General features: G+C 39.7%; 1 protein-coding gene across 1 annotated transcript in view; it reads left to right on the forward strand.

Moving 5' to 3' along the window:
• LOC137036192 (disintegrin and metalloproteinase domain-containing protein 23-like) overlaps positions 1 to 16,788 on the forward strand; it is a 56,411-nt gene that overhangs the window by 28,051 nt on the left and 11,572 nt on the right. The window contains exons 8-14 of the mRNA XM_067410229.1: positions 3,270 to 3,316; positions 4,211 to 4,276; positions 8,601 to 8,669; positions 8,914 to 9,080; positions 9,172 to 9,256; positions 14,902 to 14,989; positions 15,096 to 15,147. Of these exons, the coding sequence (XP_067266330.1) occupies positions 3,270 to 3,316; positions 4,211 to 4,276; positions 8,601 to 8,669; positions 8,914 to 9,080; positions 9,172 to 9,256; positions 14,902 to 14,989; positions 15,096 to 15,147 (574 nt within the window). The remainder of the gene's footprint in view (positions 1 to 3,269; positions 3,317 to 4,210; positions 4,277 to 8,600; positions 8,670 to 8,913; positions 9,081 to 9,171; positions 9,257 to 14,901; positions 14,990 to 15,095; positions 15,148 to 16,788) is intronic.

The following is a 16,788-nucleotide window of genomic DNA, read 5'->3' on the forward strand; positions in this document are numbered from 1 at the left end:
ACATTTTGTATGTCTCTCTCATCTAACACACCTGATTCAACTCATCGGCTCATTAGTAGAGACTGCAAGACCTGAAGTAGGTGTGTCAGATAAAGGAGACATACAAAATGTGCAGGGCTAGGGGTCCTTCAGGACAGGTTTGAAAGCCCCTGGTCTAGACAGATACCTCCTAAGGTTTGATGGAAGGTAAATGAGATTATGGTGGGCGACCCACAGAAGTATTCTCTATTTGGTTCACCTCCCTCCCCAACTGTTTTTGGGTTTTGAAGCAGGGATATAGGATAAAGAGAGTTATGGATGGTCATCATAATCATCCAAATCTCTTATTGCTGCTCTCTCCAATTATTTATCATGGTTTTAAGTAGGGCCTAAGCTTGCCTTTGACTTTCCAACGATGTGTAACACATGGAAATCTGATAATATTTGGAGAAGTTGTGGCCATTTGAAGGTAGGCACTCAAAAAAGCTCAAAGGGCAGAAAATGACCTAAAGCTTGTGCAGTTCTCGCCTGTTCTCAGCTGCTGGGAGTGACAATAGGGCTCATTTACATCTCATTTAGATAAGCCATACCCCCTGTAAAGCTGCATGGTTGCATAGCAACGACAGACGCTACGGGAAAAATCGGACCGCATGCTATTAATAATAAAGGATAATGTTCATTCACTAGTTTAGCGACGTGCTTCTGTGGAGGGAAAAGCGCGCTTTGCGCGGGTGCAAAATAGGAATGACACATGCGTCGGTGTACAAAGTCAATTGCGCTGGGTGCAAGATAGGGCCCAATATGTGCTTACATTTTACGGCTACAGATACTTTATACTCTTACTTAAATAGGAATTGAATCTGATACATTTACTATTACGCTAGTAAATCCTTGTTAAGAATATTAAGTAGCACTTCCTCCACCACGGGCTAAAATTATTAGCATCACATTCAATTCAAGAATGCTAACAGGCAAGTCATTCACACCAGCCACTTCAAGCAACTGAAGCGTTATTCAAATGAATAGCAGATTATAGTAATTGAATTAAAATGACAGTCCTGAGCTAGCTAATAACAATAGACACATGAGAAATGTGTACGTGTTCTTAGAATGAACACAAAACGACAAACTTTGATGTTTATGGAAACTCACCCCATAAGAAACAGAAAAGTATTCTTGCAGATCTCGTTGCCTCCAATGAAATAAGTCGTTCGGGCACACCTTCTCTTTGTCGGGGTCTTCTTCGTGGATGTAACCGTCTGTTTGCCTCTAAATGTCCAATAATTCGTCACTTTTTTCCGCAGCTAAAGAATCCAGCAGAGCCGGCGCTGCATACGAAGTAGCCACGCTTCCCTTGGATGGCGGGGGCAATAACAAAAGAAACAAAAGCCGGCTTATCCGATTCCACTAAGGAAATACAAACAGACAATGACACGCCCCTACTGCGAGATAGAATCTCTGAAAAACAAGCTGATTTCAAACTTAAAATGTACGCTTTAAAATATACCAATACTGCTGTCTCAAACACGGAGAGGCTGTGTTGTATATTCCCCCTTATAGCTCTGATGGAGCTCTAGGTTGAGACCTGTCTCGGAACAGGGAGTAGGTGGGATTTATGTAGGTGAGATACTGGCTTAGAAAGTAGTGCTACTGTGCCATTTTTTGCACAAGTCACATAGGATGTGCCCTTGGGTGTTGACGCGTTCTTGACTCCTGTGTGATTCTGCAGAGTCACTTACTTGCTATGTCCACTCTGGTTGTGTATATTCACAGCTTAGTAGGACAGGCATTTCATTAGCAAGGCGTAGTGGATATTGAGTTCCCATAGTGTCAACATCAAGACCAGTGGCGTAGTGCAAATCCACAGGGCCACCCCGAAAGCCGAAGGGGGGGGGGTTATGTCACAATATTGCAAATGGCTCGTACATGTAGTGAAACAAATGAGAAGAATTGTATTTTGTGTTAAACAGGTGGTTTTTTAAAGTCGGTGCGTGAAGTAAAGCTGCTCTTAATTTTCATTGATGACTGCAGTGTTAGGAAAATTTCATTATCCTCACAGCATGTAAGTTATGCTGTGATGCGCTATAATATTATCGTGGGGCAAATGTATTATATTATTAATTTAATAACAAAAGTAACTTAATAGGGTTACACTTTATTTTAGTGCTCTAGTTACATTGTTATTACTCAAATAAGTACTGAGTACTTTTAATTAACTACATGTACTTACTATAGAGTTACAGTTAGGGTTTGGTTTTGGGTTAATTACTGGTAATTATGCATAATTTACTGTTAATACTATAGGACATGTATTAATGTGTAACTGTAAAATAAATTGTTACCCCTAATAGTAATAGTAATAGAGTAGAAGATTGTAACAGGCCTAAATTAATTGAAAATGCCAAATCCACTTATTATTATTATTATTGCCAATATTTAATACTTTTGACATCATCTTTGGCTATTGTCGATACATGATCATTGACTATTGACGTAACCCAGCACAGGGGGGTTATCGCGGGCCCCCCTGCACAGGCACTCTGTGTGTGAGATCATGGACTGCCGTCTGCCAATAAAATTGGCGTGTGTTTACACATGTTCTGGCACTGGTCATGCCGAGGCATTCCCCATAACGTCAACACTAAGATGCAGCGCCTCTTCTCAGGGAACCGGGTTGCATACACAACCTGAGACTTGTCAATATAATATTGTCATTTTGGAGTGAACTTTATTTAATGAAACAGATAAATATACAGACAAAAAATGTCTGCATAAGTCTTCTGAATGATACTGTAGACCAGGGGTTCCTAACCACATTCCTGGAGCCCCCCCAACACTGCATGTTTTCCATGTCTCTCTGATCAAACACACCTGATTCAGATCATCAGCTCATTAATCGAGACTCCAAGACCTGAAATGGACGTGCCAGACAATGCAGACATGCAAACTGTGCAGTGTTGGGGGGGCTCCAGGAACATGGTTGGGAACCACTGCTGTAGACAGCAAAAAGAAGAGCGTTCTTAAGGGGAAAGCTTAACTGAAACTAACTGAACATAACTGTTACAGTATGAGAGTTTTGAGTGCAAAAAAGTTCATGCCACATAACTTTCTGCTGAGAGCACTGAATGTTCAGATTGTTTCATAGTCTATGTTGTTTGGAGAAGAGAGATTGTGCTTTTTGTGTCACTGAAAACAATTGCACTGTTGTTAGAAGATTAAAATTTCGTTTTGGGAAGGACTCAAACTTAGAGCTGGCAAACAAACATATGTTTGTGTGTATGTGTGTGCAGGCATGGAGGAGGATTTGTCTTGGCTCCGACGGAGGAAAAAGCGAGCTGTAAGAGTTTGAATGGGATGCAGCTGATCCTGGATTCATGCCACAAAGTGATCTAGAACAGAACACTGTCAATGACAGACCAACACACATCCCATAATGCCAAACAGATAGACTCAGCCTTAGCCTTAGTACTGGCACTTTTAGTACACAAAGGTTACATCTAATTTGCATAATATCCATACTAGATTGTATTCATGTATTTCAAACATTAGTAAAGTAAAAACAGTTTTACACCAGGGCCTGGATGGGAGGCTACAAGATTTATTTGTGGACTTTGGAAGTATGCATCCATTCATGGATATTTTAGGTTAATGTTGCACACAACCCTTGGCATTGTTACTGAGGAGAACGGGTGACTCGACTATTCAGTTGTAGAGAAATGCACACTGCAACTACTGGAGCAGTTTTTAAACACATGATCATAAAAATTGTTTAAAGTTAAACTAGGTCATAAAAAACAGCTATTTTAAATTAAAACAACATTTCACAGTATTAATGTTTTTTTTGTTTGTTTGTTTGTTTTGTTTTTTTTTTACTTTATTTTTGATCAAAGTAGAAGAGACTCCTTTTAAAAACATTAAAAAAAATCTTACCAACCCCAAAAATTCGAAGTTTACTTTCCCATTACCAGAAAAATGCAAGCTTTCAGAATGCAAAAATGTAGTCAGTTTTTGAAGTTAAGTTAAATGAAAGTCCATAAATTAAATTATGTAGTTGCAGAAGTATGTAAATTGGGATCTATCCAAAAACTTTGATCCAGAACAAGGCACATTCCTTTATCCATAAAAGTAACAGTAGCCCATTATGAGAGTTTGTAATGTATGAAAGTGATTATAGGACACTTTTTTCAGGCAGCAGCTGAGCCATGAGTGTATTGTCCTTTTTCTCTTCCAGATCCCAAGGAACCTGTTTGAGGAGATGAAATACATAGAGCTGATGATCGTCATTGACCACCACATGGTGTGTTTGAATGCTGTTTGAATATAATAGTATGTGAGTGTCTTTGGCCCATGATTTCCTGTGTGAAGAAGAACTACAATTTAGCAGTACTTAAAAAGAGTATTTATTACAGGAAAAATTATGAAAAATAATATGATCAATAAGCCATGGCAACATGTGTTTTTCCATTTTCCACTATAACTCTATAACTCATCAAAATACTTTTTTTTTTTTTTTTTTTAAGTTATACAAGATTCAGTTAGGCAAGATTTAAAAAAAAAAGTGCAGCCAATTTAATTATTCATAAAAAATGTAAATAGATACATTTAGATTTTTTTACAGCATAAAACACTTTCACACTTAACAATTTCATGTTAATTGCATTTCTGTCATGACAACTCTTGGAGTGTTTGGCATGGTAATGGATATGACATTGTTGATATGTTTGATATTGGCGGAATATTATTTCTGCTGTTATTGCTGCTACTGCTGCTTATTGATGTTTCTGCAGAGCAAGTATGGGAGTTGCTACTGCCAATATATACACAACACGCTGCTGTGATCAAGTAAGACATGCTGCTGCTGTACAATATAGTGTACATGAATAACCTGTAGCAGATCTATACAGGTGGAGCTGGGGAAGGTGGAGGGTTTCTTAAATCATGCTGCTCTGCTGAGGAAAATGCTACCCATGTTTTTGAAAGTTGAGCATGCAAGCTCATTGGCTACTGATACAGCAAGAACCAATCAATCATCTGTGCCTTACAGATAACAATGTGATTACGAGCAGGTTGAGTTAAAGGACCTATTAGCCTGCGCCATCTAGAGTTTCATGACAGAACTTTGTATTTGTCTGTGAAATATAGTTAAAGTGGAGCTGAATGTACTGACGAGCATTTATGGTAAACTTAAATATATTTACTAAATTGGAATTTCTATTGAAATTTGTATGTCATGTATTTAAGTATATTTGTAATTAAACAACTGTAATGATGTTGAATATAAAATATATTAACCTTAAATTATCAAATAATATAAAAAAAAAAAACTCTAAAGTTAAAATAATAATCAAATACTTTACATGTGTTTTAGTATGTTAGCCAACTAGGGTGACCACCAGTCCCAGAATTGGGAGCTTTGTCTGGCGTCCTGCAAGTCATAAACAGTGTCTTGCATTTCAATTTTGTCTGTTATTATTATTATTATTTCTGCATAATTTTCTTTAATAGTCCTTTAAATTACAATTCCACAATAATAAAAAAATGTTAATAAGAAAACACGATATATGCGCAATGCAGCCGTTTGTAATGTACTGCTCCAAGCATGAAAGATTGAGGATCCAAATGCAGTCTTTATTTAGAGGATAATTCAAAAACATAGTCAAAAAACAGACAAAGGTCATACACAGGAGAGCAACCTAAGGCACAGGCAAATAGAGTAATCCAAAGAACCAGGAAGAAAATAAAAAACATGAATACATATGAATACATACAAACAAACAAACAACAACAACAAAAAAAAAAAACACATGAAAACAGAGGAACTAGGCAAGTGCTCAGATACACAAAACAAACACATTCAAGATCTAGTGATGAGTGACTGTGTAGACCTGGCTTGTATAGACAGAGCTAATGAGGCTAATGAGTAACAGCTGTATGTAATCATGGCTGATAAGTCCACACTCCAAAAAATGCTGAGTTAAAAACAACCCAAGTTGGGTTGAAAATGGACAAACCCAGCAATTGGGTTGTTTTAACCCAGCGGTAGGGTTAAATGTTTGCCCAACCTGCTGGGTAGTTTTATTTAACTCAACTATTGTTTAAAATTACTGTATTGCTTAATTAAAATGAACACAAAGTATGTTGGAAATGAACATTTATTAATGTTCAGTGAATAATTATTAAACAATAAACATTTATTAAATTGCTTATTAATAAATTTATATTAATAAACTATTAAACTATTAAATTTATATTAATAAAATATTAAAGCTTATTAATAAACATTCACCTTTTGTCTATTATTGTTGTCTCTAATTGCATCTGTTTTTTAATTTCCCAACTATTTTGGGTTCATTTTAAGCTAGCCATATAGCAATTTTTAAACAATAGTTGGTTTAAATAAAACTACCCAGCAGGTTGGGCAAACATTTAAAACAACCCAATCGCTGGGTTTGTCCATTTTCAACCCAACTTGGGTTGTTTTTAACCCAGCATTTTTTAGCAGGCAAAGGATTATAGGGAATGGAGTCCATGAAGGTTTGACAAGAATCCGTTGTGGAGACCAGATTCTCTTCCACCTTTCTCAATTGGGTCTGTTACCATGGAACAACCACGTTATGCCCGTTAGCATTAAGATATTACACACCTGACCTAGGAGTGCAGAACAAATTTTAGGACTTTCATGACGATTGCAACGAAAACTCTGATGCCAATTTTAACCAGGGCATTTCAAGGCTCGAGGAGAGAAACCTGGGGTTAGAACTCGGATCTCTGCATACTCGGCTGATAACGGCAGCATTAATTATGGTGTGCATAACTCAGTGTATAAAAAACTAACAGACAAGAATGCCTCACTTATCAAGGACTTAGTGGCCCATATTCTACACAACTGTGGGAGGCATATAGGTGATTAGCTGAGAATTGACATTGAGAACATAGTCACAGCTAAACGTGTGCAAGAATTAAAGGGAGTGTTTGAATTCGTGGCCTGCAGTCAAGCGTCTGCACGACTCCTGGCCAGCTGTCAAAAGCCATGTTTTATCTCTTGGAGAAGAGCGCTTTCCATCAGCACTTTGGAAACTGCTCGTAAATGTTGAGGATGGAGAGGACGTGCCCTGTGAACTCCAGGAATACTTGATGTTTCTGCTAAATAGCCTCAAAGTTTTTTTTCTATGCAGTGCTTAAAGTTGAGGGAGACGAGACAACTTTAACAAATCTCAAATTGAAACTTGCACAAAGGGAAAAGGATTGATTCTTTGGATTGGAGACCAGCATTCTCCTACAACAGTTTCCCACTGCACAGGCTGCTGTTATAGAGCAGGACTTTCTTATGTTCTATCAAAGAGCGCTTGCTTACATAAACAAGTGGTTTGATTTCATTGATGGCAACTACCTAAAGCACATCTCATGCCTGGCTATCAAGAGGAAATTTAGCTTCCAAGACCTCCGTGGAACAGCTGAAGCATTAAAAATGAGCTTTAAGCTAGACATGAACCAGCTGTTCTTTTGCCACGCATAAAGGAAATCGCAACAACAACAAATCCTGTTGCATCAAAATGGACAGCTCTGCTGAAGCATGTCAGTGCCCCAAACATGACAGCTATGGTATCTTTGGCTTTGAGCATTCCTGCGTGGACAGAGACAAGGAACCAAGCAACTGTGGACCTCATAAAAAGTGAACTCCTAATGAAAGTGAACTACAGCTACACCTGCCAGGAGTTTGTGCTTTGCATCTGCCTGCATTGACACCATTTTCTTTAAGAGCTGCTGTGCAGCCAAAAATATATACAAGTTATCACTGTAAATCTGCTTTGACACAATCTGCATTGTAAAAAGCGCTATATAAATAAAAGTGACTTGACATAATGAATGAGAAGGCCCTACTCGAAGCTGCCAGATCAGACAAAAAATATTTATTCAAGATGCACTGAATCCGAAAAGAATGCATTTAATCTTTCTAATCTTTCCTAATGGAATTCATGTGCTTATTTGGAAATGTCCTTTTTTTATTATTTTTTTACTTCATTATATTTAGTCAAACTGAGTGGCCTTCACAGTGCCAGTCAGCACCATCATTAACATTTTATAAAGACTGTTAGTGATTTAAAGCATCACTAAAACATCACTGCAAAAAGACAAGGTATAATAATATTAAGCTATCTCTACCTCATGTCCTGCATTGTCCTGCAAAATCAGGTCTGCTGACCTGCAATAGACAGGTGGTCACCCTATAGTCAACACATCAAAATAAGTGAACTTCTTTAAAAAGATTATTAAAACATTATTTAAAATGTACTTTAAATTTTAAAATTTTCACAATGGTTAAGGGGTAAAGTTGTTATGGATAGGCATATGACTATTGTTTGAAAAAAAAAAAAAAGTTTATGCAATCTTCTTGAGTAACTGTACCCATTGTTTCAGAGGGATTCAGTGCAGTGGTGTCCACTGGAGGGCACTGGAGTTTGTTCTCCTCATTAAATCTATTGCAGTGAATGCAGTATTAGCATTGAAATTGCTGAATGGCCTCAGTAAAGCCACATTTAATTGTACTTTGAGTGTTCGTTTGATCTTTTGGTTTGACGTTTTTATAGTTAGGCTATAACTATATTAATATTATCCCACAGTTTAAGAGACTGGGGACCAAGCAGCGCACACTCAACTTTGCCAAATCTGTGGTCAACCAGGCAGATGCTGTGAGTTTATGAATTGCTCTAATGTTAAGTAACCTATTATTAATCAGTTTTCAGTGAATAGCTTGTGTTAATGGTCAAATTAACATCCCATAGAGCTGGATTTCAGAAACCCCTAATGGTTTGTGGGGCCGTAAAGATGAGAAATGCCAATTCCAATTTAAGTTAACAATATATAGAGAGAGATATTATATGGAAAGTTGTTGTTAATTTTCCCCTCTTGCTCTTTCTCTCTGTCTAATGGAAGATTTTTAAAGATCACCTGTACACACGTGTAGTCCTGGTCGCCATAGAGATCTGGACGGATAAGGACCACATTCCCATTAGTGCGATTCCATTCGATATGCTGCGAAACTTTTCCAAATACCGACAGCAGCACATCAGGCAGCATGCAGATGCAGTGCATCTGTTTTCGTGAGTTCATATTTGTGCATGACTGCTTACATACACACTCAAATGTGCAGAAATGAAGTATGCGTAATGGAGCTTCTGTGTGTATCTGCAGTAACGTGGCATTTCACTATCCTCGGGGCTGTGCGGCGTATTTTGGAGGGATGTGTTCTGTGAGTCATGGGGTTGGAGTCATTGAGGTGAGTGAATCACATGTAGATTGACTGACTCACAGCAAATATCCAGAAGGAGCTGAACTCATTAAAGTCTGTATCGAAATGAAGTTTTCTTTATAGTAGTAAATGTTACAGCTGATTTTACACACTGATCTAAGTCTTTGTTTGCAATACTTTTAGTGTGAACTAGGGTACAGAAATCAAATAAAATTTCTACAAAAACTACAGTAACGTTTAAAAGTTTAGTTTTGGATATATTTATAATGTTTTTGAAAGAAGTCTCTTCTGCCCACCAAGGCTTTATTTATGTGATACAGTAAATACTGTAAAAACAGCAATATTGTGAAATATTATTACAATTTAAAGAATCTGTTTTCTATGTGAATGTATTGTAAAATATAATTTATTCCTGTGATCACAGCTGAATTTTCAGCATCATTACTTCAGTGTTACATGATACTTCAGAAATCATTCTAATATGCTGATTTGCTGCTCAAGAAACATTTCTGAATATTATCAGTGTTGAAAATGCCTCAGGTTACAACTGTAACCATGGTTCCCTGAAAAGGGAACGAGGCACTGCGTTGGAAATAGCGATGCTATGGGAACGCTTCTTCGTGATTGTGTCTTGTAGCGTGTGTGTAAACAGCCCGCAGAGTGTGACATCATGACTAGGAAGCGCTATAAATAGTGCTGGAATAAGCTGGAAGTATGGCAAATCAATGCAGCATCTTGTTCCCTTTTCAGAGAACCATGGTTACAGTCGTAAACTGAGATGTTCCCTTTCAAGGAAACTTGTGCTGTGTTGTAAATAGCGACAATATGGGAATGATAATACACACCTTGCTGTACTGACATGTGCCTATCTAGTGTAAATCATGACAATCACAACTAGGACAAGAGCACCTGGGACCAGTGTTCCCTCTAAGCTGCGCACGTGCGCGGCCGCATAGAAAAAATAATTGCTGCGCAGAGAACAGACATGAAAATCATGTGTGGGGAAATCCATTTGATTGTAGTAGCTTAAATGAGAAATAATTGCAGTGCTCTGGACAACCGCTTTAGAGTTATTGTCGCTATAGAGTTAGAACCGATGAATGCGGTTTACAGGTTTCATAGAAAGAGAACGATTGAGCGCGTGTGAGCTGGCTGGCCCTGAGCCAAATCAGTCGTGGTAAGAATACTGTAATGTTTGTGGACTAAATACCTCAAATACCTAAATAAAATCTGGGAAATTCATAAGCAATAAACATAATTTTGATGGTTTAACACTGTCTGTTGCTAATAAGTGACTGTACAAAACACATTATGGTTGTTCCAAACCATCATTGTAACTGCTCATATTATATTATTATAAAGAATTGAACTGTCTTACAGGAGGACAGAAATTATTTTTTAATAGAATGTCTTGGTAAAGACTGGTACAGTTAATACAGCAATGTGAAAAAATCTCAAGTAACCTAAAATGTGCTTAATTTAGTGAATGAACTGCTTGTTTTCAAACATGATGTTTTATAAACGTAGTTCAGGAGGAACAAGTCAAATAAGATACCCAATCATTACATCATCTTAATCATTACATCTCAACCAGCTGTCAACAATCTGTAATCAACGTATCTACCCAATTGGCATGAGTTCAGGCCTGTATATAATCACAGTCAAACTCACCCAAGGATCCTCGACAGTTTCCAGAATCCCTCCACTACCCCGTCTCCTCACACTCTCTGGATTACTTCATATAATCTAAAAGGGGTACTCTGTGTTCAGGCTGATTACCGAGCTCGGAGCCCTCTCCCCGGACAGCACGCCAAATACGCTTACCAATTAATTTACCTGACTTATTAAGTGTGAACTCGTGAAATATTATTTAATATATCACTAAGTTACATTGAGGGTCAAATAAAATAGAAACGGCACATTAAAGTTAAATGTTACAGTTGCATGATAAAACCATTTTTTTGTGTGTGTTTACGTTCATTGTACAGGTCTGATATAAAGTATGTTTTTGCTCAGGTGGCCAAAATGTGCGCTCAACAGAGAAAAGTTTTGCTCAGCGAGAAAAAAAAAAAATAGAGGGAACATTGCCAGGGACCCCAGAGTTGAGTCCAAGTGTAGCTCATAGAACCTCATATAATTGCAGAGAGGATTAGTTTGCCATCATCACATACATCTTGTAGGTACACCCCTGACAATAAGGCTTTAAAAGCCACCGTACTCCTAGTTGAATGGCCTCTGACAGCCATAGGTGGAGGCTGTCCAGACACCTCATAAGCAATAGAGATAGCCTCAACTATCCAAAGGGGGGAGGACAAAAGGCCTGCAAAACTATAGATCGCCCCATGAAAGTGTGGACCTTAGGAACATACCCTGGTCTAGGGTGTGGAAAGGCTTTCACCTTACCAGGTGCAAACTCTAAGCATGAAGGGGCAACCGACAGGGCTTGAAGGTCTCCTATTCTCTTTAGGGACGTAATGGCAGAAGAAACTTTGTTTTAAATATTAAAAAATTCCTGAGACCTCCTCAATGAGTTTAAACAAGAACAACGGCCAAATCCCAGGCCAGTACCCTTGTGCAGTTTGCATGCCTCAGCCTCAAAGCACCACAGAAGAAATGTAACACTAACAGGTTTCTCCCTAAAGATTCCCCACTCAAAAATGCATGGTATCCATGCATTTGCCTGGCCGAATTCCCTCTAAATCAACTCTACCACCTCGGGTGGAGTCTCCATTCTCCGGGCCTCAGCCCCTGCCTCAACAGGATGTCTGCTCCCTGATTTTGATACCCAGGGTTATACACTGCTCTGAGAGAAAGCAGCTTTCCCTGAGCCCAAGGGAGGATCTGGTATGCCAGTTTGTAAAGTGGGTGCAACCGCAGACCCACCTGATGACCTGGAGACCACCAATGTGTTGTCGGTCCGGACAAGCATATGATGGCCCCTCAGGTCTGAGAGGAAGTGTTTCAAAGCTAGAAAAACAGCCATCATCTCCAGGCAGTTTATGAGACAATAATCCCTCCAAGATCTCGCAAGATTGCTCCCCAGCCTGTGAGGGAAGCGTAAGCATTACACGATGACGAGGAGCTCCCAGCATGGGGCCCTGGGACAAGAACCAAGGTTTCTTCCACATCACCAAGGTATAAAGTCACTTGCATGTATTCTTGATCATGCAAAATGGGTTGCCCCTCAGGGATAATCCCTTGGTCCTGAGCCACCACTCCAAAGATTTCATGTACAACAGGCCAAAAGTTATCGTACTGGACACAGCTGCCAGCAAACCTAACAATCCCTGGAACTGTTTGACAATAAGTGACTGGCCTAGCTTTATTTTATTTATGACTGCAAGCAGGAGACAGACGTGCCTGCATAGTCGTTTAATTCCACACCATGCCTAGAAAAGTGGTCCTCTGAGCTGGAGGAAGTACACTCTTCTTGGAGTTCAGCTTTAACCTTAATTATTTCATGTGGACGAGGATGACATCTTGATGCTGAACTGCCAAATGCTCTGTATGAGCCAGAATCAACCAACCGCCTATGTAGTTTAATGCGTGAATGCTCTGGAGTCGCAGAGCTGCATCCACACATTTCGTGAAAGTGCGGGGTGATAAGGCTAGGCCGAAAGAAGAACCCGATACTTAGATAGCTATCATGTGCAGGCATGCACTAGCCTGCCCTGCCCATTATAAGCTTTACCCACCAAGGCCGAAGTTGTTATACATGGCCTGGTTTACAATGTTGGGGCCTTGAGGGATGATGCTGTATGAGGAGACAGATAGCTCGCATACAGCTGCTCCACCCTGAGCATCATCCCATACACATGTTCTAAAATAGTTTGTAACTTGGAGGCTGAACACAGGATGACACGACTCCTCTGTATGGGAAAAATGCAGGCCCCTGCGTGGAGGTTGTATTTATGTGGGCAAAAAAACTTTCGTCCAGCTTGCTTCTTGGATGAACGTCCTGCCTCTCAGCCAGCCAGTCGATTTTTAATTTGGACATAGCACAAGTCACAACCTCCACCAGCCCCTTATAATCAAGAGAGTGAGGTGGCAAGTCCTCACTCCGTGCTTTGATTCTTAGCACATCCACCTCCTTTGAGCTGAATAACTGAAGCGATGGGCCCTCACTCGGGGCAAAAGAAACCACAAGGCATGCTTCCGATCCCTGAAAAAGAGCGCTGGATCTAGTGGGTGAGAAAAGGACAGAGAAAAGGCAGAGCCCATTTCCAACCCCTCCTTTCCCTTGGCAGAAGCCTGGACCACAGGGAACGTGAGCCTGGGCACTTTTTTCAAAGAGCGTCCGACATGAGCAAAGCGTCTTCAGCAGCAGACACTCACAGTGAGCACTAAAAAGCTGACTGAGCTTAAGAGCTGACTGTGCATGCTCTGCTTCCAAACAAACCATGAACAAATCATGTGTATCACCGCCCATAATGTAGCAGGGGCAGGGAGGTACACTTGTTTGCTCACCATTATTATATATGATTGCGACAATACAACATCAATTAAGACACACAATTTGAAACACAGAAACTGACATTGTTTGGTCTGGGCAGTATTTATAGATCTTCCTGGTCATGACTGTTTACACACGTCCTTCAAGATGCAATCACACAGAAGCTTTGCCACTATTTCTGACACAGCATGAGTTTCCTTGAAAAGGAATTTGTGCTGCTTCATATTTATGTGGAAACAGTGATGCATTTTTTTCATGATTCTTTGATGAATAGAAAGTTCAAAAGAACAGCATTTATTTGAAATAGAAATCTTTTGTTACAAAAGATTTCTAACACTTTTGTCACTTTTGTCCAATTTAATGCTTTCTTGTTGAATAAAAGTATTGATTTAATTACCCCCCCCCCCCCCCATTCCACCTTTTACACAATTTTGATTTAATTATCACATCATCTATATCTTAAAGTCACACATTGACAGTTCTAATTTTTCTGGAATATCACAGTATTTATTATAAATTATTTATCGGTCTACTTGTTTTTTATTCATGTGCCCTTATAATCTTTAATACATAAAAACATAAACTTTTTCTCCTCCTTGCAATGACATCTCTTTTCTTCTCTGATGGTGTGTGCATCAGCATGAGGGCGGGACAACAATCACATCACAATAGTGAAGAAAAGCAACAACAACAACAACAACTACAACTACAAAAAAAAATCACATGTAGTGTATGCTACTCATAGCTACTCTACTCCTGTATGTACAATCTTAAAAATAAAGGTTCTTTATGACATTTATGGTTCAGTTAAGTACCATTAACATCCATGGAACTTTTCCACTGCACAAAAGTTTCTTCAGATTTTAAAAATTTTCTTCATACTAAGAAAAGTTTCTTTTAAGATCTGTTCTTTGGGGAAGTAAAATTGTTCTCCCCTTTTGAAACCTTTATTTTTAATTTAGTTAAACCACACATTATGGGGACAAAATGCCCTCACATATATGGCAATATCCCAAATCCTTGTCCTTGTGGGGACATTTTTGGTCCCCATGTGAAAGTTTTCTGTGATGGGTAGGTTTAGGGGTAGGGTTTGTGTTAGGGGAGAGAATATACAGTTTGTACAGTATAAAAATCATTTTATGGATCATTATATAGAGATTAACTCTCTCTCTCTCTCTCTCTCTCTCTCTCTCTCTGTGTGTGTGTAATGTATGTGCAGTATGGCTCTTTGTGGACACTGGCGCTTGTGCTGTCCCAGAGTTTGGCTCAGAATCTTGGCATTCAGTGGGATACAACATCAATAAAAAGTACACACTCTTTCTCAGAATCTTGCTGACTTTACTTTGATACTGACATTTAAAATATTGAGCATTAACTGACTGTTTGTGTATATGTGTGTGTTCTGTTTATCAGATGATTGTGGGTGCATGAACGCGTGGCAGGGCTGTATCATGGAGGACAATGGGTGAGTTACTCCACACAAAAATATTTTGTGATATATGACAAGTCTCCAAAGTCCAGATTGGGGGGAGGAATCATAGGTTGTGATAGGTAGTGATCATTTAGACAGCTATGTTTAGTTCTGACATCACTTTAATAGAAAACTCAGGAATGACCTCCGTGGTCACATCTAGAGAAGCAGAAGACTTGGGAATAACCTCCACTTCAAAAAGCGTATGAGAGCAGTGTGCTGCCCAAACACACATTATGGCCACTGCGGTAACAGGGATAGCAATCAGTAGGAGAGGGTTCTTTGTGTGGATCTCTGGGATGATAGCTGGCATTGGGTTAAGCTCTGGGACAAGATCGGGCATTGGGCTGATCTCTGGGATGAGAGCGGGCACTGGAATTTGGTCAGGGGCTGGCCACTAGAGGACTAGTGCCATCTCTGTACTGTGCTCAGTGGCTGGAACCAACACTAGACTGAGCTCTGAGCTCTGTTCAGGGGTAAATCAGACACTGGGCTGTGGTCAGGGGCTGGCCCGGTAGAGGACCGTTTCTTCTTCCTCTGCCTCCTTCTTTGGGCAGAGCTGGAGCTGGCTCAGCACTGATCTCTGGGGCTGGAATGGGCTTGTTACTTTCCCTCATAGGAACAGACTGGTGAATTTCTCTCAGTGGAACAGACTCATGGCTGAATCCGAAGTGGACTGAAGACTGGCAGACGGTGATACACAGAAGACTGAATAAAACTAAGAACGGGATAGTTTGATGCACAGGTAAGTAATCCACAGGTAAGAGGTCAGGTTGAGGTTCAGTGTAGAACAATTGTGAACTATTGTTTGACTGCTTAAATGGAGTGGAGCTGATGAGAGAGAATGATGGCTGGTGTGGATGATTGTGAAGTGTATGCAAGTGTGAGCCAGGAGGAATTATGGGAAATGTACTTCGGAAGTGACTGGTGATGGTAAAGTTACTGGACTGGTGACTGAGGATTGTGACAATAATATACATTGCTGCATCACCACTTTTCTCACAATCTCATTCAGTCACTATAAGCCCCTCCTTTCTGAGAGCCTGCTCTGCTCTGATTGGTCAGATGGCCCAGCCTGTTGTGATTGGTCTACTCTGCTATGATTGGTCAGATGACCCAGTCTGTTGTGATTGGTCTACTCTGCTATGATTGGTCAGATGGCCCAGCCTGTTGTGATTGGTCTACTCTGCTATGATTGGTCAGATGACCCAGTCTGTCGTGATTGGTTTACTCTGCTCTGGTCAACCGCTTACGGTGCGTGTCGGAAACCAAGCATCTGAATTTCAGCTTTCCATCAGCACATGATACACAGTGATACAAACAGTAACAATGGCATCAGTTTTACAGTATCAATCTCAAGTGCATCAAAGTGGATTTGCATTGCAGAAAACAGCATCTTCTCATCATGTACAACACAATATATTGGTACAACAAGTTGCTTTCCAGCTACAACTACAGTGTTTGAAGGTCAAAGTAGACATTGTTCTCAGACAGCCAATGAACACCATAGGCTGGCTTTATGCAAATATGTTACAAATATGCAAAGGTATGTTACGGAAGTGAGACTGGAATTACTGCCGACTCGTTTCAGCAGTTCAGAATCAATTCTTTCATTTAAAAGGCCATAACTGTATT

This window comes from Chanodichthys erythropterus, chromosome 14, assembly GCF_024489055.1.
Source record: "Chanodichthys erythropterus isolate Z2021 chromosome 14, ASM2448905v1, whole genome shotgun sequence".
NCBI lineage: Eukaryota > Metazoa > Chordata > Actinopteri > Cypriniformes > Xenocyprididae > Chanodichthys > Chanodichthys erythropterus.